Here is a 22458-nt window from a genome sequence, read left to right as displayed (position 1 = left end):
TAAGGGAGGGCTGGAGCACCTGCAACAGAACCAGTGGGAAGGGGAGCAGGAAGGGAATGGGCTTGGAGAAGGGACTGGGCGCCAGAGCCAAGTATCGCACTGCAGGAAAAAGGGGGTTTGAAGCAATAGAAAAGCTCTGATTGGGGTTGGGGAGATGGAGCTGTTCCACTCGGGTGAAAGAAAGTGACTGGGACAGTCTTCACAGCGCTCCGGTGGCAGCCGAACCGTGCCTGTCGTGTCACAGCACCTTCACGTGTGGCCGAAAGCTTAAGTTGTAGCAGTCAACAGTCAAAAACAGAAAAAAAGAAGATTTAAAAAAACACCCAGAAGCTGCAAAACTTTTAAAATTGAAATGAGGAGAAGGTAGTTAGTACACTCCACTTGCAAGAGATACCAACAGGGATACCCTACCAGCTGCTGGTGCTGCAGTTTTGAGTAGGAACACATAACACAGAGTATCAGAAGCCACAAAACATCTTCTGTAACACAATGTATTAAAACAAATAAAATATATAATTGGCACGGTCTGTTCTGAGATGGTGCTTGGGTGAAACCAAGAGTAAAGAGCTAGAGCCAAAGGTAAGAGCTGTTTGCAGAGGGATGAAATGGCTCGTCTCCACAAGCATCAAGCCCTTCCATCCCCTCCACGGGGACCTGGCATCAACACGCGATGGGGTCTGCGGGAGCGTTCAAGATCCTGCAAGGCCAGTGAGTGTTGGGAGGAGGACTGCAACATTGCAAGCATTGCTGCAACGCTGGTAGGAACATCCAAAAGTAGGACTTGCTTCTACCTGAAGCAGCATGGACATCGTGGTGGTCTGAGTGCCATAGAGGTGACAATTTCCCATGCAGCTTATCCTGAATCTTGCATTTTCACAGACCACCTTTTGCCCCAGGAAAATAATTTATTGCAAGCATGTATAAACTCGTAAATGAAGTCCTACCACAAAGCCAGGTTGGATGGGGCTTTGAGCAACTGGATCCAGTGGGAGGTGTCCCTGACCATGGCAGGAGGCTGGAACTGGATGGTTCCTTCCAACCTAAACCATTCCATGATTCTATGAGCACCCAGCAGTTCTGAGAGCAGACACGCAGCTCTGCCAATCATATATTTTGGGTAAGTATGAGAGAATGAAAGTTAGAAGAGGTAGAAGGAAGAATGCACATAGTCATGTTTACTGTCACCATGCAAAAGCATATTTAAAACCAAAATAATCAAGTCTTTCATGCAACAGCATGCAAAACCAAAGGCAGCAGCAAAAGAGGAAGAAAAAAGTTCAGCGCAGATGCAGAAGGTCTAAGCAAACGCAACTGAAAAGAGCTTCAAGTTCATACAAACCTCCAACATTAAATTGCTATGCCTGATATAAATGTTTTCACCATCTAGCCTCTTTGATCTTTTCTGTGAAAATGAAAGAAAAGGGGGAAACAAAAAGGAAAAAAAAAGAAAAAGCACAAAAAATTAAAACGTTGTTCTTGCGGGAACTGACAAATTGGCAAATTAAAAAAGTTAACTCAAGGTGGGGAGCGCAGCGCTTGTGCCAGCGTGGGGCGGGGACCCAGCCAGAGTGTGGGGCACCACCAGGAGATGGGGGTCTTGCTCATGGAGAATGGGGCAATGCAATGAGTCCTTTAAAGAGACAGGTCCCAGGGCTTCATCGGCTTTTGCCTCGGTTTATATCGCTGCCACACAGAGACACTTGACTGGTTTTCTGTGGAAACCTTGCACGGAGTCACAACCTCACATTGCTGAGAGCGACACCCACGAGGCTGTAGTGCCTGGTGCCACCTATACAAGGTCTCAGTGTGCAGAGTGACCACATCTTAACCACCTTTCCCATCCTGGATATGTCCCCTATTACTTAAATCATACAAAAAAAGCATTATACTTTTTTTTTGCATTTCCAGGAATGCACACTTCATGGTTTTCTTTGGTTTCTAACTGGATTTATTACGAAGCACATCGATTTTACAAATCAAACCAAGTGTGTTGCCCTGGAACGCTCAACATGCATAATGTCAGCAACCAGAGTGCTTAGGGGACAAAAAGCTATTCAATTTAAAATCAAATATTTGACAGTTGCAGTTTAAAAACAAAAACCCAACCCAAAACACATGAAGAAATTGGAGCACTGTCTTTTTAAACAGGTTACAGATGCATGAATGATATGGCAAATTTGGTTGGTGAAAGTGTAAAATGGCTAACCTTCCTCATTCTTATCAGCTCTTCCTCTTTTTCTGCAGGCTGCTGCTGTCAGGCAGTGATAAAAACAGAAAAAAAAAAAAAAAGAAGAAGAGTTGTTGGTTCATTTGACTGCATTGAACCTCAGTGTTTAACCTTCAAAAAATGTGAGCAACCTAACTGATCAGCACAAACCTGGGGCTGGTCACCATTCGTGGTGGGCACGGTGACCTCAATGTGGGTTTTCCTCACCTACATTTAAGAAATAAATTGGTAAAAACATTTTCTTGTTAGTAGATTTGTTTCAAGAGACCGTTTAGTTTCAAAACGCAGCTGCATGAAGTTGGTTTTGAAATGCCAGGTGAGCATGCACAAACCAACATGCAGCCCTCGGGGAAGAGTTAAAGACACCGCAGCTCTGTTAGTTAACAGCACGCTTACAATAATTCAGCTTGAGAATTATTTCCATTTGAAACCAGTGCTCTCCAGTGCCGGGCTTCCCACCAGCATCAGCTTTGTCAGGCAATGCTTTCAAATTCCATTTGCAGCTGGATCTCTCAAGTGAAATCTTACCCAAAAGCAACATACTCAGATTAACACCGACCTCAACAACAGGACGTTACTTGTTATGCACAGGGATTACGTTCACAGAGTCAGTAAGAAGAGAACTAGCTACAAAACTGATGAGGGGGAATGGTTTTAAGCTGAAATGGGAGTTTTAGATGAGATCTTTGGAAGAAATGTTTTGCTGTGAGGGTGGGGAGCCACCAGCACAGGTTGCCCAGAGCAGTGGTGGCTGCCCCATCCCTGGAGGGGTTCAAGGGCAGGTTGGATGGGGCTTGGAGCCCCTGATCCAGTGGGAGGTGTCCCTGCTCATGGCACAGGGTGGAACTGGATGGGCTTTAAGGTCTCTTCCAACCCAAACTACTCCATGATTCTATGAAAATCCAGCCTAAATTAAGTTCTTTATTGTTTCTAAGTAGAGAGCTGAGACAGTCTTAACACTTTAAGGCAAGTATTTTAGGGAAACTGGATTGCCAAAAACTCTGCATCGGTGAGTGTTAAGTGATGCTGCTGTATTTGAGGAACAGGGTAAATTTGGCACATTCAAATCCACTACTGCCTCACACATCTACATTTAGAGAAAATAAAAAAAAATCCAGTGTTCAAGCATTTAGGAAAAAACTCTAGGAATGGGATGAGTAAGATTTACTTATTCTCAGTTTAAGGCTGGGGAGGGTGAGCAGCCATGCAGGAACGGCCTTGCAGGAATGAAGTGCCACGATGCACGCTCCAACGTGCCATCCTGAAGATCCCTGTAGCATTTTCATTTAATAATTACAGGTCACAGCAGCTGTCTTTTCTTCACTTTCCATCTCCCAACCTCAATTAATAATGATAATCCCCTGAAGTCTGCCATACAAAACCCACTATGTGATACGTTAGAGCAAAAATGTGGCTCCAGTAATGCTGAGAATGGCATTCAAAGTAATGTGAAAATTGTATCTCAAGGCTGCAGCCCTGGGAGGTTCCAGTCAATGAGATTTGCAGGATATTAAGGACACTATAACGTGAACAATGGTTTTGTACATTATTTTCACTCAGGAGAACAATGCACATCTTCCAACACCAGCAGAGCTCTCAGACATTTGTAGGAAGATCAAATAATGTTTAAAAAGAAATCATTTAAACAAAAAGCCCCCAGTGTCCCACCAGAGTAATCCACAACTCAAGTTTTAGCCCAGTTTGCAGAACACATTAACAGTCTCCCCAGTGAAAGCCTAGCAACGTCAAAACATTTGTAGTCAGATGCTGGGCTGCAGACCAGATCTGTATCACCGGTTTCACTGGAACTGTTCCTGCTGTTGTACCAGGAATCAGCAGAGACAGCTCAGCAACGGGTGAGCTCTAAATTCAACCCCCATGAGCTGCTGTGCAACTCCTGCCAGCGTTTTTAACCACACATTTCAGAGCTGCATTTAGTCTGGCTGCAACCACCGAACCTCAGGTGCCCTTGGCCTCCTCCCTCCTTGTCCCAAAGGGTGAGGGCTGGGATTTCCAGAGATTCAGAGGAATAAACCTGGAGGGGAAGGTGCACAGAGCTGATGCTCTAGCCCGGCACGAGCGCAGCCTCTTCCCAAGAGGCTCTGGTCTGCAATACCTTTGACGCATCGGCTGGCTCCGGCTTGGCTTTCACTGGTGGGATTTCCTCACGTCTCACATCAGGCTTCCCTGCTTCTTTTTCTACTTTAGTAGAAACATCCTTCACGCCAGGCTTTGCTGGGACGGGTTCTGCAGCGTGGCTCTGGGCGATGGCCGGGGCAGAGGTGGGCCGGGGGCTCCTCTCAGGGGTTATCGCGGCCACTGCTGGGGATGGGGAAAGACAGACAGGGACGAGGTTCAGAGCAGATAACGTTTCCGAAGTCTTTGCAAATTACAGTGCTGTCATTTAAAAAGAAAAGGAGGGAGAAGGAAAAAAAAAAGGGCAAAGAAACAAAAATGTTGAGCAAAGCAGCTTGTGCGCTTAGTACGGAGAGGTTGAGATTGTTTTCCTTATGGTTTAAATAAAACAAAATAAAACCCCACAACAGATGGTTACAAAAAGCAAGCTTGCACTCTGCAGAGAAGCCACACCAGAAAGGCAAATCTATTTTTGACACTGTGCCATCGATTTCTGGGTCCTTCACACACAACAGACTCAGAATTCCATCCCAGCACAGCCACTAAAATAGGAACACTGAGAGCTGAGGGGAGTTCTCGACCCACTGGCATCTCCTCAGCCAGAATGGCATGGTTTGTGAAGGGCAACACAAGCTTTTCCCCATGTCCCCAGTCTTTTCAGCAAATCAGACAAAAAAATAATCAACAAGCATCGCTCTATAAAACTTCCCAGCAGCTTCCCGGTGGGTTTCAAAGCAAGCTGGGGCTGCGTGGCCGCTGGGCACCCCCTGCTGCAGCCCCAGGAACCGCTGCCAGCAGATCCCCAGCATCTCCAGATCAGTGACAGTGCAGAAATGAAGAGCATGCTGCTGGAAAACCACCTTCCAGAGAAGGCTGATGGTCTTAAATACAAGCACTAGGCACACACAAAATCAACTGCCTGCTCTTGCCTTCAATCCCGATTTCCCAGTCCCTGAAAAGTCTGACACCTCTGAAATACTCGAGCCAATTCTGTGTGACCAAGCGAGCCCTGAATAATTCACTGTGTGTTCCTATAGATGCAACGAGCTATTTAGTTCTCCTGATGTTGTTGTTTATGGCCGTTTCACTACAAAGATACACAGACACCTGAAATAATTCCTTTGACGTGGTCTCATATTCCTGGTCACAGTTTATGCAGCAAGAATCACGCCGAGTAACTCACCCCAGCTAACACAGGGTTACCAGTGCCCAGCCAGCCAGTCAAGGACACTAGAAAATTTGGCTTTAAAAAAGAATTCATACTTTTTAAGTAACTCCTCAGCAAGAATTCCTGTTTCACTGAAGATAACTGCATCTCCTCTGTGTGTATAAACCATGTAGGCAACAAAGCATCCATGTGGCCAAACCCACACAAGGTGGAGGGGCCAAAAGGCATCGGATTTTTTTAGAATGTGAAATTACACTCTTCAGCCAAAGTCCTGGACACCACGCCTCGCTGAAAATCCACGTTAAGACCCCAAACCACCACCTCCATCTCCGTTATCTCCCCCCTTCTTTGGCGTGGCAGTTCATTTCTGTGAGCCATGCATTGGGTTATCCTTTCGGAAGGACAACCAGTGCCGTGTCCCGGGGTTATTTATGCCACGGAAAGCGGTGACGGCCACCGGGGAGGTTGTACGGAGGGACATGAGATGGCAGGGGCATTCGGGATGAGAAGGATGCTGGGTGTGCAAAGCCCTCGTGGTGGTACCTGGTTCCAGCGGGATCGGCTCTAGTTCTCTCCTCACCACCATTTTTTCTTCCTCCTCCTCTTCCACTGGGCTTATTTCCCCATTGCCAAGAGCACGTTTGGCTAAAAAAGTTATGCAGGTGTTAAAATGCCACCTCGAATATCAACCAGCAAAGGAAATCCTGCCGTCAGTAAATCCACAGGGTCACCACTCTGTAGGGACTCCTGCTCCTCTTGCAGCAACTCAGAGCACTGAGACACGTGGGGAAAATAATAAAGGATCCTGGGTTTTCCCTTGGATATTCAGCAACGAGTTCTGTGCTGTCCAGAATGGCATTAAGTTATATTTTCTTGGTTTACTACATATAGCTATTTTGACATGTGACAATTTAAACACAGTGAGATGCGCTGCTTAAAAATATGAGCTTTGAAATACCAACCGTCACTACCCCAGCCAAGAAAACAGTTCCTGCTGGGAACAGAAGTGTCAAGAGGAGGAAAAAGTGCAGGAGATGAATGAGCAGGGGGGGGCAGCTGCAGCTGGGATGCGCTGGGCTCTGACACAGGCCACTGCCTGCTCTGCTGCAGCCCAAACCAAGGAACATCCTCCCGTCTAAGCACAGGGGCTGGCTTAGGGCTTTTAAAGAAACAGGTGAAGCTCCCAGTTACCTCCCTCCAGGGCTTCAATCTCCTCTTCCTACAATGACTGAGATGGCAACAAAACTGGTGAAGGGTCTGGAGAAGCTGAGGGACCTGGGGCTGTTTAGTCTGGAGAAGAGGAGGCTGAGGGGAGAACTCATCACTCTCTGCAGCTCCCAAAAGGAGGTTGTGGTGAGGTGGGTGCTGGGCTTCCACCAAGTAACAAGTGACAGGAGGAGAGATAACAGTCTCAAGATGCATCAGGAAAAGTTTAAATTGGATATTAAGAAAAATTTCTTTATGGAAAGAGTGGTGAAGCACAGGCAGAGGCTGCCCAGGGCAGGGGTGGAGTCTCCATCCCTGGAGGGGTTCAAAAATCATGTAGATGTGGCACTTTGGGATGTGGTTTAGCAGGTACGGTGGTGCTGGGCTGAAGGTTAGACTTGGTGATCTTAGAGGTCTTTTCCAACCTTAACGATTCTATGATTCTATGACTAGCCAACTCTTAATTAAAAAATCTGCTTTTAATTACGATCAGGGTGTATCTGCAGCAGCGAGGCTGCTCTGAAAAAGACCAACTAGGGAAGAAGCTGGCTACCCAGCAAAGAGCAACAGCAGACTGTAGGTGACCTCCAGCAGTCCCGGAGCACTCAACCTGATTCTCAGGCACCACATATTCCTATAGGTCCAGGGAATGAACCTTCCAAGAAGGGACAGGGGCAGAGGAGCATTGAAAGGCCATTGCACACTCACTTTAACACACAGGCAAGCAGCCAGGCCATGGCACCTCAACACCTCACCCCAATAAAGCAGCACTCGCGTATTACTTGCAAAGCCGGGTGTGATTTTAGTGGCAATGAACACCACCACAAAGGGTGCAACCTCTGTCCTACAGCACAGCATCACTTCAACCCAGCAGGTCACAGCACGGGCAGCCGTGGGAGTCTCACCGATGCCAGACGCCGCTGCGGCTGTACCTGACCACGTCTGCAACAGCTCCGGCAACTTTGGTTCAGCAACAGGAACCTTAACCACCTCTACCTTCTCCTCCTCCTCTTCCTCCTCTGCAATGGGTTTCATTTCAAAAGTTTCAAGAGTGTGTTTGGCTAGAAAGAGGTTCGTACGCATTATCAAGAGCAGCTGGGGAACCACACGGACACAACGGACACACGACGGTCACTGCAGCAAGAGATCCCTCTCCAAGGCAGCAGCTGAGAGCAGCAAGGGGTTTTTTACAGCAGCTGAGTATTAACTTCCCACCACACAACTGCATATCAGTCTTTCTAGTGCTGCCGGGCTCAACAGCGTATGGAACGAGAGGGAAAAAACCAACACAATTAAGCTTTGCAGGCTTCTTGCCCAGACAGGGACACATGGGGACACAAATGGCACTCAAGGGTGGTACGAGGGTGAGCTCTGCCTGCAAAGTCTGCGGAGATGCAGGTGCTGACTGGTAAAACCCAGGAGAAACACATCCAGACTCCTCTAGATAAAAACCTTTATATGAAAGCTAGAAGCTTTAATTAAATCTACTTGAATGATCAATTCAAATCTAGAAATTAAGAACATACAGCCAGCTAACCCGGTGTTTCAAATGTTAATTCTCCACCTTCTGTTTTCACAGCATCAGGCTCTCCCTGCCAGGTGCTGCTGACTAGCGAGAATTCAAGGCAAGGTGAGGAAATGGCCTCAAGCTCCACCAGGGGAGGTTTAGGCTGAACATTAGGAAAAAATTTTTCACAGAAAGGGTGACTGGGCAGTGGCAGAGGCTGCCCAGGGAGGGGGTTGAGCCACCTTCCCTGGAGGGGTTTAAGGGACAGGTGGACGAGGTGCTGAGGGACATGGGTTAGTTATTGATGGGAATGGTTGGACTCGATGATTCAGTGGGTCTCTTCCAACCTGGTGATTCTATGATTCTATAATACAGTTTGCTATGTTACTTTATGAAAGCTCAGTCTAGATTTCATACCATAAAAACAGTGATCTTAAAAGCACACTGTAAAAAAATTCAGGGTGGGAGAAGGGAAGTGGAGCCGTACACAATGCATTTACATACAAATTATCTCCAGCCCCAATGCACCACAGGCATTCATTATTTAAGTGATAAAAGACTGTATATCTGACAACACCACTGCTGTGCTATGCTTATTAATATCCAAAGATGCTGTTGTATCTACACACCTTTTAATAGCATTAATATTTATTAATAGTACCTATCTTAAAAGAAATAAATTTTCATGTAGTAAAATGGGCAGCATTTCTCAAATCACCAAAAGAACTCCAGAATAGGCTGAAAAAATAGCAAGCAGGTCCCAGGATGAAGAATTTCAGAAGCTTTACAAGAAGTTTCAAGATCGAACTTTAAAGTTTTCTAATCCGCATTTACAAAAAACCCCAAATTTAATGAGAAGACAGTTCTCAAGTGTAAGCACATCCTGAAGTTTTCCCCACCTCCCCGCAAGAATTACAGGTGAATGAGGTGCAAGGCAGAAATTTAAGGAGTCTCCTAGAGACGAGGCTCGGCCAGGCTGTCTGTCCTCTGGCTGCGAAACTCTTCTTGCAAAGGAATGAAAACAGAAAGCCACCAGACTTGGTGAAACGTTGAGTTGCCAGGAACAAGCATGTAAAGGACAGGAAAGGTGCTGCAGAGAGTTGTAGCCACCACCACAGCTATACCTGGCTTCTCTCGGATCTGATCCACGGGTTTTGGTTCAGGAGCCTCTACCACCACCACCTCCTCCTGCTTCTCTTCCTCTATGCCTCTGAACTCAACTTTTTGAGTTGCACGTTTAGCTGAAGAAACGGGGCACATGTTAACGACTGCCCACACACACAAGCGTTACATTCACAGGCTGCTCTTTTCCAGGCTCTGACCTTTGGATGCAGGATCACAGCAGGGATTTCTCTACTTTATTCGGGGTTGTAAAGGTCTACAGGGCATGGCCAAGGTGCAACGAACAGCGCTGGGGCTCTTGCCTCCATGCATCGTGCCTGGACAACCTCTGACATCCAGACTACTGGCAAGCAGGCATTTTGCTTCGCTGCGGTTTGGACCTAACACCAAGCAGCACTTCCCTCCTGTCTCTGAGGCACGAAGCCCAGGCTCGGGGTGTCACTGAACCCTGTAAACCCATGCCAGGAGCCAGGGGAGCTTCGCTGCTGCTGGCCATGGGGCACTGGGATGGCCCTGCTCCCTCAGGGGTTGCAGCATGACCGCAGGGCTCAAAGCGATGCTGTTCCTGCTCCGCCAGGTGCCCTTTGGTGCAAAGGGATGCTCCTCTCTCTCTGGATCCCCTTGCTGTAAAGGGACGCTCCCCTTTCTCTGGATTCTGCTGGTGCAAAGGGTTTGCTCCCCTTTCTCTGGACTTTGCTGGTGCAAAGGGATGCTCCTCTCTCTCTGGATCCCCTTGCTGTAAAGGGATGCTCCCCTTTCTCTGGATTCTGCTGGTGCAAAGGGTTTGCTCCCCTTTCTCTGGACTTTGCTGGTGCAAAGGGATGCTCCTCTCTCTCTGGATCCCCTTGCTGTAAAGGGATGCTCCCCTTTCTCTGGATTCTGCTGGTGCAAAGGGATGCTCCCCTCTGTCTGGATCCCCTTGCTGTAAAGGGATGCTCCCCTCTCTCTGAATCCCCTTGCTGTAAAGGGATGCTCCCCTTTCTCTGGATTATATGGGTGCAAATGTTTGCCCCCCTCTCTCTGGATCCCCTTGGTGCAAAGAGTTTGCTCCCCTCTCTCTGGATCCCCTTGATGCAAAGGGATGCTACACTCATCTCTGGATCCTACAAGTACCCCATGATCCAGATCAAGGGGAGCAAACTCAGGCACTCTCCCTTCCTCACTTCTTCTAACCTGCTGCTACCCGGCTCTTTTAAAGATGTCAGGGATGAGACCACCTGATTGCTAATGCCACAAACTTCAACACCAGCATCACTTTAACAGACACTGAAAATGTTTCAAACAGTTGCGGCAAAAAAAGTCAAGGAAAACTATGTAATTTAAGATGCTCCATTAAACAAAGCAAATCCTAGAATATCTTCATTCCTGATTTGCTGAAAGGAATTGAGATCGAGTGAGGAAACATCTTTCCAACCAGAAGTTGGCCACAAGCCTTCAGCACCCACCTACATCCTTTTTGTCTGTCAGTTCTTGTTAGTGTTACTACTGGTCTGCATTTCATATCAAGGTCTTGATAAAATGTGAGGTTATGGGGGTTTGTGTTTTTTTTTTTAAAGCAGGGAATTTAGGTGGTATTTAAGGAATATTTCAGCATCCTACAGAATCGAGGCACAGAGGGGGAGAGGCAGCAGACACTCACCTCCGTCGAGGCTCCTGGAGGCTCGTTTACTTGCCGTCCGCTCAAACTGTGGAGCAGGTCGATCGATCAAGGCACTCGCCTGCCTCGTCTGCGCCTGCGTCCGCCCGCTGTAGCGGAACTTGGAGCCCAGCGCCAGGAACCTGCTCTTTGGGATGGCCTCGGTGGAAGTCAGCCTGAAAACCACACACATGATTTAAAAACCACACCCCCAGGTCTAGAAAGTGGCAGATTAAGAGAAATTAAAGCACAAGTCAAAGAAGTCTCTTGCCAACAGACACCTGATAAACAGAACAACACGTGCCAACAATAAGGTCCACAGCTACGTAAGCCAAAAGATCAATGTCTTATGTATCTTCCAAAGCAAAAGCTGCCTAGAAATTTATTGCAATATAAACACTTGTTGTCTGCACAACCATTTCATTCCAATTGTTGTGAAACCCTAAGGAATGCTGACAGAGCTCATTGCAGCAGCTGATCTAAAGCGCTGGTTATTCAAGCCTACCGTTTAGAAAACCCACCTGAAAAACGTGTGATGTTCAACACATACTTTCCACAGCTTCTTCGCTGCCCGGTAACTTGGTAGCTTGAACCCAATTGTACTTTCATACTGTTCTTGCTGTGGAAAAAAATAAGTTATAGAGGTATAGTTAGAAATAAATGTGGCAGGAGGCCAGTCCTCAGCCCATCAAGCTGTTCTGCTGCAGCATTAAGTACAAGAGTAGCTGAACTCACTCCACAATGTGCAGGAGAAGCTCGGGTCCAAGAAAAGACAGGGCTTGGCCACAAGCCTGAGCATCTCTCAGGATGCACTAGGATTTGTAGAGGAGCACACTGTGGGTTTTCGAATCATAGAATCATTATGGTTGGTCTCAAAGTGCCAAGTCTACATGTTTTTTGAACACCTCCACGGATGGAGACTCCATCACTGCCCTGTGCTGCCTCTGCCAGGGCTTCACCACTCTTTCAGTAAAGAAATTCTTTACTAATATCCAATCTAAATCTCCCCTGGTGCCACTTGAGGCCATTTCCTCTCATCCTGTTACTCCTTACTTGGTAAAAGCCATTTTTGCAGCCATTCAGACTCATTTATCCCGTTGTCACAGTGCCCAGCTGTGGGATGGGGTTGAAAATCGACTTTCCTGCAAGACTGAGTCATGGCAGTCAAAGCAGGAGGAGGATGAAGAGGAGAAAAGAGGCAGCCCCTATTGTAGCCCCTCTCCCCACCGTGTTTCCAGCAACGAGTCTGTTCCAGGGATCTCACAACAGGAACCCTGCTTAGTTAAAAGGTGCGTCTGCATTTTTTAATTGCTTTGATATTAAATGAAAGCAAAAAAGAACCTTTGTCTTGCCCCACGTCCAAAAGAGGAGTTACTCCTCTCCCAATTTCAAGTGTGAATTTCCTACTGGTTTCCTCGGGATGCTGGGAATACCACATGGTGCCAGGAGGTGGTGCTGGATGACAAGCTCTTTAAATCATCACCTAACTCCAGCAAGGTCATGGGGCTCTACCTGAATTTAATGCCAAGCCCAGATCAGAAACCCTATAAAGTATAAAATGCTTACTCAGAGACAAGCTTGCTCCCTCTCCCCGCTTTTAGTGAAGCAACCCCACTAGTGGTAATTAGACATCAATTAAAGAAGACAGGAGCCTAAAAACTTAGAATGTACCTCTCCTGGCCGAATCTTAATAAAGAAGCTGCTGCGTCTGTAGGAAATCTTCAGGACTTTGGGCCAAGGGAAGCGGTTGATTCTCAGTTTGTCTTTGTAAACAAGAAGGCCACTGGAACAGACTCCCAGAGTGATGTCCACTCCTTCCAAGTCCTGGGAAAATAGACGAGGATTTAAGCAGTGGCACAAATTGCAGGTAATCCACCCTCCCAATTACCCCTCCGACCCTTCCCCAGGGCTCTCTGGAACACAGCTCCCTGCTGCCCAGACTTCAGCTCCCTACACAGCCAGGGCCAGGCTTATTTTTCCATCACGTTTCTCCTTACGCCTTCCTCCCTCCTGCAGATCTCTGCTACGATGCTGTTTGCTCAGAGGGCTGGTCTAGACTCCATCCTGCGTTCCCCTGAGCAAATCGGCTGCGCCTACAGCATCAAAGCCTTATCCTAAATTCCTCAGAGCGAGGGTCTCGCTACAGCAGTAACTTTGCAAAGCTTTCTGTAATATATAAATATTAAGCACTGAGGAAGAATCACTTCTTTTGCAAGAATGCTTGAGGCACTTCTGCTGCATCTCTGTTTCTGTAGCAGTAGCCACCTTAATTCCTGCATCTTTCAAAAGAAGCTCCCTGAAACAGGTAAATTTGCTCCTGCAAGGGTAGGATAATTGAATTCCAAAATCCACAGCCTGTGCACCCATGGTGGCTCTCACCTTGGCTTGGTGAAGGTCGACTCCATACATAGACAGCTTTTTTGCATTCTCAAGGAATTCCAGGTCTGCTTGGGCTGGAGTCATGGATCTGGGGAGGAAAAGAAAGGGCTCGGTATTCCCGTAACTGTTGCTTTCAGGAGGGGACAGATCAGACTTCACAAAACCATTCACTCAGGAGATTTTCTTTTGCTTTCAATACAAATTTGTGCCCTGTTAAGAATTATTTAATTGCTCTGAAGGCAGAAATTTGTGCTTTGAGATACTCTCAATAAAACTGATGCCCCTTGTTCATGCAGAGCTGTACTGACACCAGAGAAGAAAGCAAGGGAGTGTGGTATGGGGTACAAAGCTTGACTCAGTGGGAGAAACACTAAATCAGCTGCAGCAGCGGGTACAGGTTCCTGCACCCTGCAAGACCTCCTGCCTTGAGAACCTCCCAGCCCCAGCTACTGTTCTCCAAACCAAAGGCAAGGCCAGCTGAGACCACTCAGCAGCAATTCCTACTGGGACAGAGCAGATGAATGAGATATTTTCTGGGAACAGATGGTACCCTGTCTGCAGGAGGGGCCACACAAGACAACTGTGCTGAACAGAAACATCCTGATAATGGAGGCTATTATCAACGTTATTGAAGTGCTCTTGTTAATAAGTTACTGGTGTCCGAGGTCCATCCAACAGCTCTGCTGGGAGAGCATTCGGCTGTGTACATCTCATTTTGTCCCCTGCTTTGATGTCTTCCTTACTGAGTGCTCACACGTATCTTTTGTGCGATGTAAACAGAGGTTTGAGCGGTGGGAGACAGGGCAGACAAAGATGATTGTCAGGACAATCCTCTAGGAAAGACCCAGGAGCAGCCGCTATCTCCGACATGTTCCCAGTTCTTTGCAATTCAAGCAGCCAGAGACAGAACATGGTTTTTTCCCCACTGAAAGCCCTCTGACAGATTAATGTTCAAAGAATATCAACCAGAAATTAAATGGGTACATATTGCTTCCTCCCTCCTGCACACGAGCAGATTAAATATAGCTTCGTCCTACACCTTGAAGTAGCCCCCTAATGAAGCCATGAATAATTCGGCAATGTCATCCACCACTTCTAGCACAGCTAATGGCCTTTGACTTCAAGTCATGAAGCTTGTCAGTAGCCCCATACTTATTTTCCCTCATTTCCTCTCCTCTCAGTGCAAATGGAGGGGAATCAATTTGGAGTATCGATTTGCGGGGCTGAGCGAGGTGTTAATTGTAGCTTTGGTCGCAGCTGGGGGCACACGTCCACCCTTCCCCACTGCACTCAGGGTATTGGATCCCATCTGCCTGCAAGAAGGTCTCATCTTTGCTCTGTTCTCATTATTAGTGCATCTGCCAGCGGCTTCTCACAGGTCAAGGGGCTGCTGCCCGAAGGCCTCAGTATCACAGTGTGGGTTTATGGGCTATTTTTTCCCCTAAAACTCAAATCTATCTCTGGAAGGTGGCAGAAGCTGCTGGCTGGCTGCTCTTGCACAGCTCCGCAATCCATGTGCTTGAGAGCATCTGTGTAAAGAAACTCAGAATAAGAAGAGGAAGAGGTTCAACTGCTGAGACTCTTTACCCTGGTACCAGAGACACTCCCACATTTGGAGTTGTTCAGCCTGGAGAAGAGGAGGCTGAGGGGAGACCTCATTGCTCTCTCCAACTCCCTGAAAGGAGGTTGTGGAGAGGAGGGAGCTAGGCTCTTCTCCCAAGGGACAGGGGACAGGACGAGAGGGGAATGGCCATGCCCTGGGGAAACAAGGACAGCCCAATTGCAGGTTCACACCTCCAGCTTTCCCATAGAATCACAGAGTGGTTTGGGTTGGAAGGGAACTTGAAGATCATCCAGATCCAACCCCCAGAACACTTCCACATCGTGAAGTGTCACTCATTCAACACGGCAGCAGAAAACCCAAACCACACTCTAGGCTACAGCACATACGTAGAGATGGGATCTCTCCAACCAGACTGCAACCCAAGAATTACAAAAACACCAAAAGAAATATAAAAGAAAAACATCAGCAAGGTTAAACCAAGCAAACTTTGTATTTTCACATGAAATAAAACCCACTTCAATGGCTACACTGTTGAAACAGAGTAGTTGCCAAAAAAAAAAAAATTGCCAGGCTGCATCTGCTTTCTGAAAACATTGTTTCTTCTTCACACAGGAAAAAAGAATTCCAATTTCTTCATTGATTTTGTTATAACTTTAAAATATTACATCCTGATTTTCTAAGTAGCTGAAAATTCACACTTTAATGCTAAAGCCCCTTTTGCCAACATAAAAATTGGTGTAGCAGGAAGCCAAAAGCATAAACCAGAGGTGGGGAAATTCATAGAATCATAGAATAGTTTGGGTTGGAAGGGACCTTAAAGCTCATCCAGTTCCACCCCTGCCATGGGCAGGGACACCTCCCACTGGATCAGGGGCTCCAAGCCCCATCCAACCTGGCCTTGAACCCCTCCAGGGATGGGGCAGCCACCCCTGCTCTGGGCAGCCTGGGCCAGTGCCTCACCACTCTCATAATGAAAAAATTCTTCCTCGTGTTTGGTCTAAATCTGCCCCTCTCCAGTTTATACCCATAGCCCCAGACCTACAACTACAAGCCTTTGTAAAAAGTCCCTCCCCAGCTTTCTTGTAGCCCTTTCAGGTACTGGAAGGTCGTTATAAGGTCTCCTCGGAGCCTTCTCTTCTCCAGGCTGAAGAACCCCAAGAAAGCCTCATTATTTCCATCATTTCTGGCTGCCCCAGCCCTCAGACCTTACCTGTATGTTTTATGAAGCTCCACAACCTTCTCTTCCAGCTCTTTTGTCTGGTTTGGGGCCAATTTAAATTCACTGATGTAATCTGGGCTATGGAGGTCAGGATCGTAGTCTCCCAGCTCGGACTGGACCGTGTACGAACCCAGCAGAGCCAAAGTCGCAAAGGAGCAAGGCAGCCGCCCCGAGATGATGTCTTGTCTGAGCTGAAGACACAAGTAATACCTGGGCAAGGAAAAAGTAAAATACCGTTTACAGAGAACTTGCAGAAACTTAAAGTATCTTGAGGGTCAGAGTCTATTTTTGTGTCCCTAATGAATGCAGCATGATGCTTGTTTCTAATTTCTACCTGTATTTTCACTTATGGGGCAAACAGCATGGAGAAAGGAGGACCTAATGTCACCTCCACTCTGCAAAGCAAGTAGAGGACACTTCTGATCAGAAAATCTTGGTTTTAAATAAAAACTTGCTTTGCTACACAAAAACATGCCAGGTTAAGAAAAGATGCTGCTTTACACGTGTTTGGACTCGATGATCCCGTGGGTCTTTTCCAACCTGGTGATTCGATGATTCTACATGGACTTCAGTAGAGCGGGAGCATCCCACATATACACTGAAAATAAACAAACCCCCCTCCAAGTCATCTGATCTAGTTTGCTGAAGGTTGGAAAACCACCCAAATAATAGAAATTTCACTTCAATAGTCACTGCTTGGCTGAGCAAGCTCCCTGGCTGGCAGCAAGATTTCCATGCAACTCATAGATTCATTAAGACTGGAAAAGACCTCTAAGCTTATCCAGTCCAACCATCAATACAACATCAACACCCCTACTAAACCATGTCCTAAAGTGCCACATCTACATGACTTCTGAACCACTCCAGGGATGGAGACTCCACCACTGCCCTGGGCTGCCTCTGTCTGTGTTTCACAACTCTTTCCGTGAAGTAATTTTTCCTAATATCCAATCTAAACCTCCCCTGGTGCAACTTGAGGCCACTTCCTCTAGTCCCATGGTTTCTTACTTGGCAGATAACTCACCTGGTTATGTCCTCTGTCAGCTGCGCGGGATCCGGTGGATAAAACTTGACATTGAAGGTAAAATCCCAGGGGCCTCCTGCAATTAGAAAGAAGAGGTTAAGAACAATAAACACATCAGAACAGCTTTGAGATAGTCAAGTCATTACAAAAAAAAAAGCTGGGAATATCCAGATAATCTTCAAAACACAGCGATCAGATCATAACCCTGATTTTGCCCGCGTGCACAGCTTGCTGCTGCTTAGCAGATGGTACGATACGGTTTTGTTTACGAGATCTTAAACACAAGCAGGAGAAAACAAAGCAGGGCAGGCAAATACACACAAATAAACCACCATTGGTGGAAAAAAAATAAAGTCATAGCGAAAAAGCTAAATTAGATAATTTTTCACTGACTAAAAAGAGGAAGATTCATGAAGAGAGGTCAGGCGTGCGCTACAGGTTAATGAAGGAGCGTTGTTTTATCACCCGACCCCATTTTCCAATTTCTCATAAGGAGCAGATGTGTAATTCACTCAGCAGCCCAACGCGTTGTGCTCGGGCGGTCAGACCACAGTGAAACTCAGCACAACATGAGCATCAACCTCTGGAAGAAACAGTGAGCGCTGCGATAGGAAGAGCTTTGCAAGTCCAGACCTAAACGCTTCAACACAGCTTGTCGCAAGCCTTGTACAGCACTTTTATGGGCATTAACTGGAGTGAGCAGCCACATATCACACCTAGAAGTGGCATTATTTGTGGTGTGGTATGTGACACACTGAAGGAGTTGCTAGTTTTCCTTGAAAATAATCACATTTACCCACAGAAAACAGTCCTATTATGCACTATGTGACCTACTATGCACTCTCAGTAATTTTCTCCTCCTGGCTGCGCCCTTTAACTCTGTAGTTCAAAATAATATTTATCTCAGGAAGAGGAGATACTCCTGTGGTTAACTTGCACAGAGATTTATCACAGTCCCAAACAGGGCAGAGCGGGGATGTAGCCTTCATGGATTTACTTCTTACGCAACACAATAACTGGGATTAAACACAGGGCTTGTTGTTTTCACTACACACAGTTCAAAACAAGTTATTCCAAGAAGGCATTTTAGGTAGCAGAGGTCTCCTGTGTGTTGCAAGGAGGATGCAGAGACTGGCTCCCTGTATTTGTGCAAGAACATATATTGCTGTACACATATTCACATACATTCAATATATATTTATGTAAACTTAAATAATTGGCCATTTAACCCATCTCGGGGGATCAGATTCCACAGCAGGTTGCTCGCTGTACTTTCAAACTTAATTTTACCTGCACAGCACGGCAGAGCAGCTCATGCCCTTTACACGCATCCTATTTTTGATTCATAGAGAGGTTGATAAAAGTAGTTTTTCCTTCTCCATAGCCCAGCCGCACATGCCCTCTAACCTGTACTTAGTGACATGCTTTGTTCTGTGCCTGTCACCAAAAGCAAAAGTGTAAAAACACTACTTTACTTCCATAAAACACTTTTACTTTCCAAGCAACCAGACCTTAGGCTGGCTCCTGAGAGAAAACAACAGCCTCTACGATTTATTTAACTTCGACACTGCCCTCATCTTGAACTAATTCACTGCTGGCAGACCTTAAAATACAACTTTGGAGAGCATCTGGCATTTGCCCTGATACCACTCGAGCCATTTATCATTCCAGTACCCCTGCTTGGACCCTGAAACAGCCTCAGAGCCCATAAAACCTTGCTAGAGCACACAGTTTTGCTCAGGCTCTCCCAGTCTCCTTTGAGATTTAAATGCTTCCCACTGACGTCTGTTTTCCCATCCTCCAACAAGGAGCAGATCTCCCATCTCAATGCTACACGGTAGCAAGGATAGTGCGGGTTTGTACAGGGTGAACACACCCCAAGCCATGTTTTCCCAAGGAAATGATGTTTTTTTCCCAAATCTAGAGCATCACTAAGTGCTTAAGAAGAAGAGAAAGGATGCGCAGACTGTTTGAACTTCTGCTGATCCCTGCCAGCCACCCTCACTTGAACTCTCACCCATCCTTGGGCCCCTGGGTTGCCTGCCAAATCCACGATTATTTAGGGAAGGGGGGAGAAACCACACCCACCACATGATAAATTCCCTCTACTCACCATGAACCTGTTTTTTTATTTCTTTGGCAGGATCCAGCCACGTCTGTAAGAGGATAAAAACATTCACAGTTTAACAGACGTTCCAGAAACACCACAGAAAACTGCAAATTGCTAAAAATACAGCAAAAAGGCAAGATTTGACACAAACGCAGCCATGGAAACTGGAGAAACCATGCATTTTTCACAACTTTTGCTCCAGTCTGTGGTCTTGGTGGTTGCATTCCAGCCCTTCACCTACCAGGTACTCACAGGGGAGGCACAAGGAACAGGAGAAAAAAGAAAGGAACGCATCAGGGCTGCAAGCAGGTACGGTCACAGCCACATCCAGCTACAAGGGGCACTTGTGCAATGCTTTTTTTACTCCAGGACTTCTAAAAATAGGCAAATACGATGTTTGCATTCATTTTAGGCTCTCTGTCTCCATACTTACCCTTCTTAGAACAAAGATCGCTAAGTCTTTCTATTATTAGTTTTGTTTTTAACTACCTAATCACTGAAATGTGAGTGAAAACGTCCAGTCACCGGGGAAGGCTGGAATCTTTACCAGCAATGTGACATAAACTTCATCTGTTTTGTATGACTCAAGTTTCTACTAATTACCTCGGCTACTAATTTAGAAATATAGCCTTTCAGCCTTCTCTGTAATTTGGGGGTTTGTGGGATGGTGATGCAACATAAACAACTCCTGCTTTGCCAGCACGGTCTGAGCAGCTCCTGGCACGTCGAGGCTGAGCCTTTTCCTCTGCAGAGGTCAGTCTGCCAAGCTGAAGGCGGCAGCGAGGTGCTACCAGCCCTTCTGGAGAGGCCACATTAAACCTCCTTCTTCATTTTCCCAGCCCTGAGGAGGATTTGGACGTCCAGGTCTTCCGAGGTGAAGGAATTAACTCATTGAATCCCTCAAGCTAATCTGTCCTGACCAGAAGGGCACGTAACTTCATGGCAGGGACACAGCAATACTTATATTTTATCTTATGCTTTTTATACGCTTGCTTCTCTTTCCATTTGAAAGGTAGACAAGCCACTTGCTGTCTTTCCAGGGCCATCGTTTCAAGCACCTCTACATCCACGCCGGTGCCACGATGGCTCGGCACCGCAGCGATAACGGCTGCGTTTCGAGCAGCTGAGCCCGCAGTGCAGTCATGCATCCTCAGCACTCGTCCTGCCCAATCCAGCAGACCATGAGGGTACAGCAATTAACGGCACTTTTATCTGGACCGTGTCATGAATCAGGGGGAAACAATCCTCCCTTTCAGAGCAGCATCAAGCTCTTCCGTGCTGACCAGCTGCTCTATCCAATGTCACGGTCTCCTGTTCCCACTGCTCTGCTATTCCCAGCTGGGAAAATGCTGGTCCCCAGGAACACTTATTTTCATAGAATCATAGAATCACCAGGTTGGAAGAGACCCATCGGATCATCACGTCCAACCATTCCCATCAATCACTAAACCATGTCCCTCAGCACCTCGTCCACCCGTCCCTTAAACCCCTCCAGGGAAGGGGACTCAACCCCCTCCCTGGGCAGCCTCTGACAGCCCCCAGTGACCCTTTCCATGAAAAATTTTTTCCTAATGTTCAGCCTGAACCTCCCCTGGTGGAGCCTGAGGCCATTCCCTCTCGTCCTGTCCCCTGTCACCTAGGGGCAGAGCCCAGCTCCCTCCTCTCCACAACCTCCTTTCAGGGAGCTGGAGAGAGCAATGAGGTCTCCCCTCAGCCTCCTCCAGGCTAAACACCCCCAGCTCTCTCAGCCATTCCTCATAAGGCCTGTATTTTCTAAATATCAAGGTGGAAAACCCACATACAACCCTTTCCTGCCCAGGAATACACACGTGCATCTCCACCAGCTCCACATGGCTGTGGGTGAGGGGCAGAGACTCATCTAGAGGTTTCCTATTAAGATCATTTCTACCTGTAAATCAGTAACTTGGTTCTTTTGAAGTTACTGCAAGAGGGAGATGGAGCTTTGGATTTCAAAGGTCAATGAAATATAACCAGAAACATCCCCCCAAAAACCCTAAATTGGCGTTTATCCCCAGCAGAGCAAACCAGACTTCCTCCGAGCAGCTTACTGGAGCTAAACTCATGCATGGCAGCTTTACATTCCCTGTCCCAGCTCTGAGACACAGACCAGACAAGACTGTTTTCAGTCCCTACAGTTTTCAGTCACTTCTTAGCTGCAGAGAAGGAGATGCAGGCTTTTCCCTTCAGAAGATCTGACACCAGCAAGCCTAGATACGAGGAGAGCAAGTCCTGGGATTCCGGGAGATGCAGCACTGAACTATCCACAGCACAAGTGTGAGAAGCTCACTGCTCCAGCTAAATTCTTAATTTGATCTATAAATCCACCTACCCCTTCCTCTGCAAGCACAATAAACTGCTTGAGTAAAAAGTCTTGAATAGTTGCTCGAGTTAAAGCATAACTAAGGGTTTAAAAGAGTTGCTTGAGTCTAACCAAACAAAGACCTTAAACTGAAAGCAGATGAGTAAAAGTTTTGGTATGAAGAGTCATGTGTTTTTTCACAGGGCAAAGCCTCAACCCAAATCTACTCTGGATGGCTCTGATCAAACCTTATGAAAAAGGACAGCAGGCAGTGTTGGGGCAGCTGGCTTTGACCTCTGCTCAGCCCGACACCTTTGGTGAACACAGGCTCCAGGACTGTGACATTCCTGCACAGTGTCAATGTTGAAGCTCATCTTTTACAGCCTAAGAGTAAACGTATTCTTAAAATCACAATAAAACACTTGATGCTTTTCTACGGTGAGAAAAGCCTTGCTTTCCCCTGACTTCATGATCTATCGCTTTACAAATTAATGGCACCACTCCACAGTAAACTAAGGCAACAAGAAGATACAAGTTCACACAGCTTTCTTGTACTAAAATCCTCACTTCCGTAGTCATTTCTTCACAATTTCTGCCTCTGTGAAGACCTTCGTAGTCTTTGTTTGGGAGTTTTGAGAAGAGTTCATACACTGCCTCCTCCCCAAGGAGAGATGACCCTTGGAAAGAGCTGAACCCAACCAGGTGCAGAACATCACACAACAGCAGCCACTTACCCTGGAGGTTGGCGTGTCCCATATGGCCAAACCGAAGTAGTCCTCTTCCAGGAGATTGAGGTGGTCACAGACTTTTTTAAGTAGATCCTGCCCCTTGGCGTGTTTC

General features: G+C 46.8%; 1 protein-coding gene across 26 annotated transcripts in view; it reads right to left on the bottom strand.

Annotated features, from left to right (window-relative positions):
- EPB41 (erythrocyte membrane protein band 4.1) overlaps window positions 1-22458 on the bottom strand; it is a 109376-nt gene that overhangs the window by 27309 nt on the left and 59609 nt on the right. For 4 of the 26 annotated variants that reach the window (XM_069875439.1, XM_069875441.1, XM_069875447.1 and 1 more), the window contains exons 3-14: window positions 22353-22457; window positions 19302-19344; window positions 17189-17264; window positions 16156-16374; window positions 13382-13469; window positions 12674-12826; window positions 11524-11621; window positions 11006-11178; window positions 4344-4549; window positions 2378-2434; window positions 2207-2248; window positions 1340-1402 (exon numbers count right to left, since the gene is read on the bottom strand). In XM_069875439.1, coding sequence (XP_069731540.1) covers window positions 1340-1402; window positions 2207-2248; window positions 2378-2434; window positions 4344-4549; window positions 11006-11178; window positions 11524-11621; window positions 12674-12826; window positions 13382-13469; window positions 16156-16374; window positions 17189-17264; window positions 19302-19344; window positions 22353-22457 — 1323 coding nt within the window. Of the gene's footprint in view, window positions 1-1339; window positions 1403-2206; window positions 2252-2377; window positions 2435-4343; window positions 4550-6074; window positions 6177-7642; window positions 7799-9368; window positions 9486-11005; window positions 11179-11523; window positions 11622-12673; window positions 12827-13381; window positions 13470-16155; window positions 16375-17188; window positions 17265-19301; window positions 19345-22352; window position 22458 lie in introns of all 26 variants that reach the window. The other 22 variants (XM_069875438.1, XM_069875425.1, XM_069875437.1 and 19 more) reach the window with 17 other exon arrangements.

This window comes from Phaenicophaeus curvirostris, chromosome 23 (assembly GCF_032191515.1).
Source record: "Phaenicophaeus curvirostris isolate KB17595 chromosome 23, BPBGC_Pcur_1.0, whole genome shotgun sequence".
NCBI lineage: Eukaryota > Metazoa > Chordata > Aves > Cuculiformes > Cuculidae > Phaenicophaeus > Phaenicophaeus curvirostris.
Note: the sequence above shows the minus strand (reverse complement) of the source record. Positions and strands in the feature narration are given on the sequence as shown.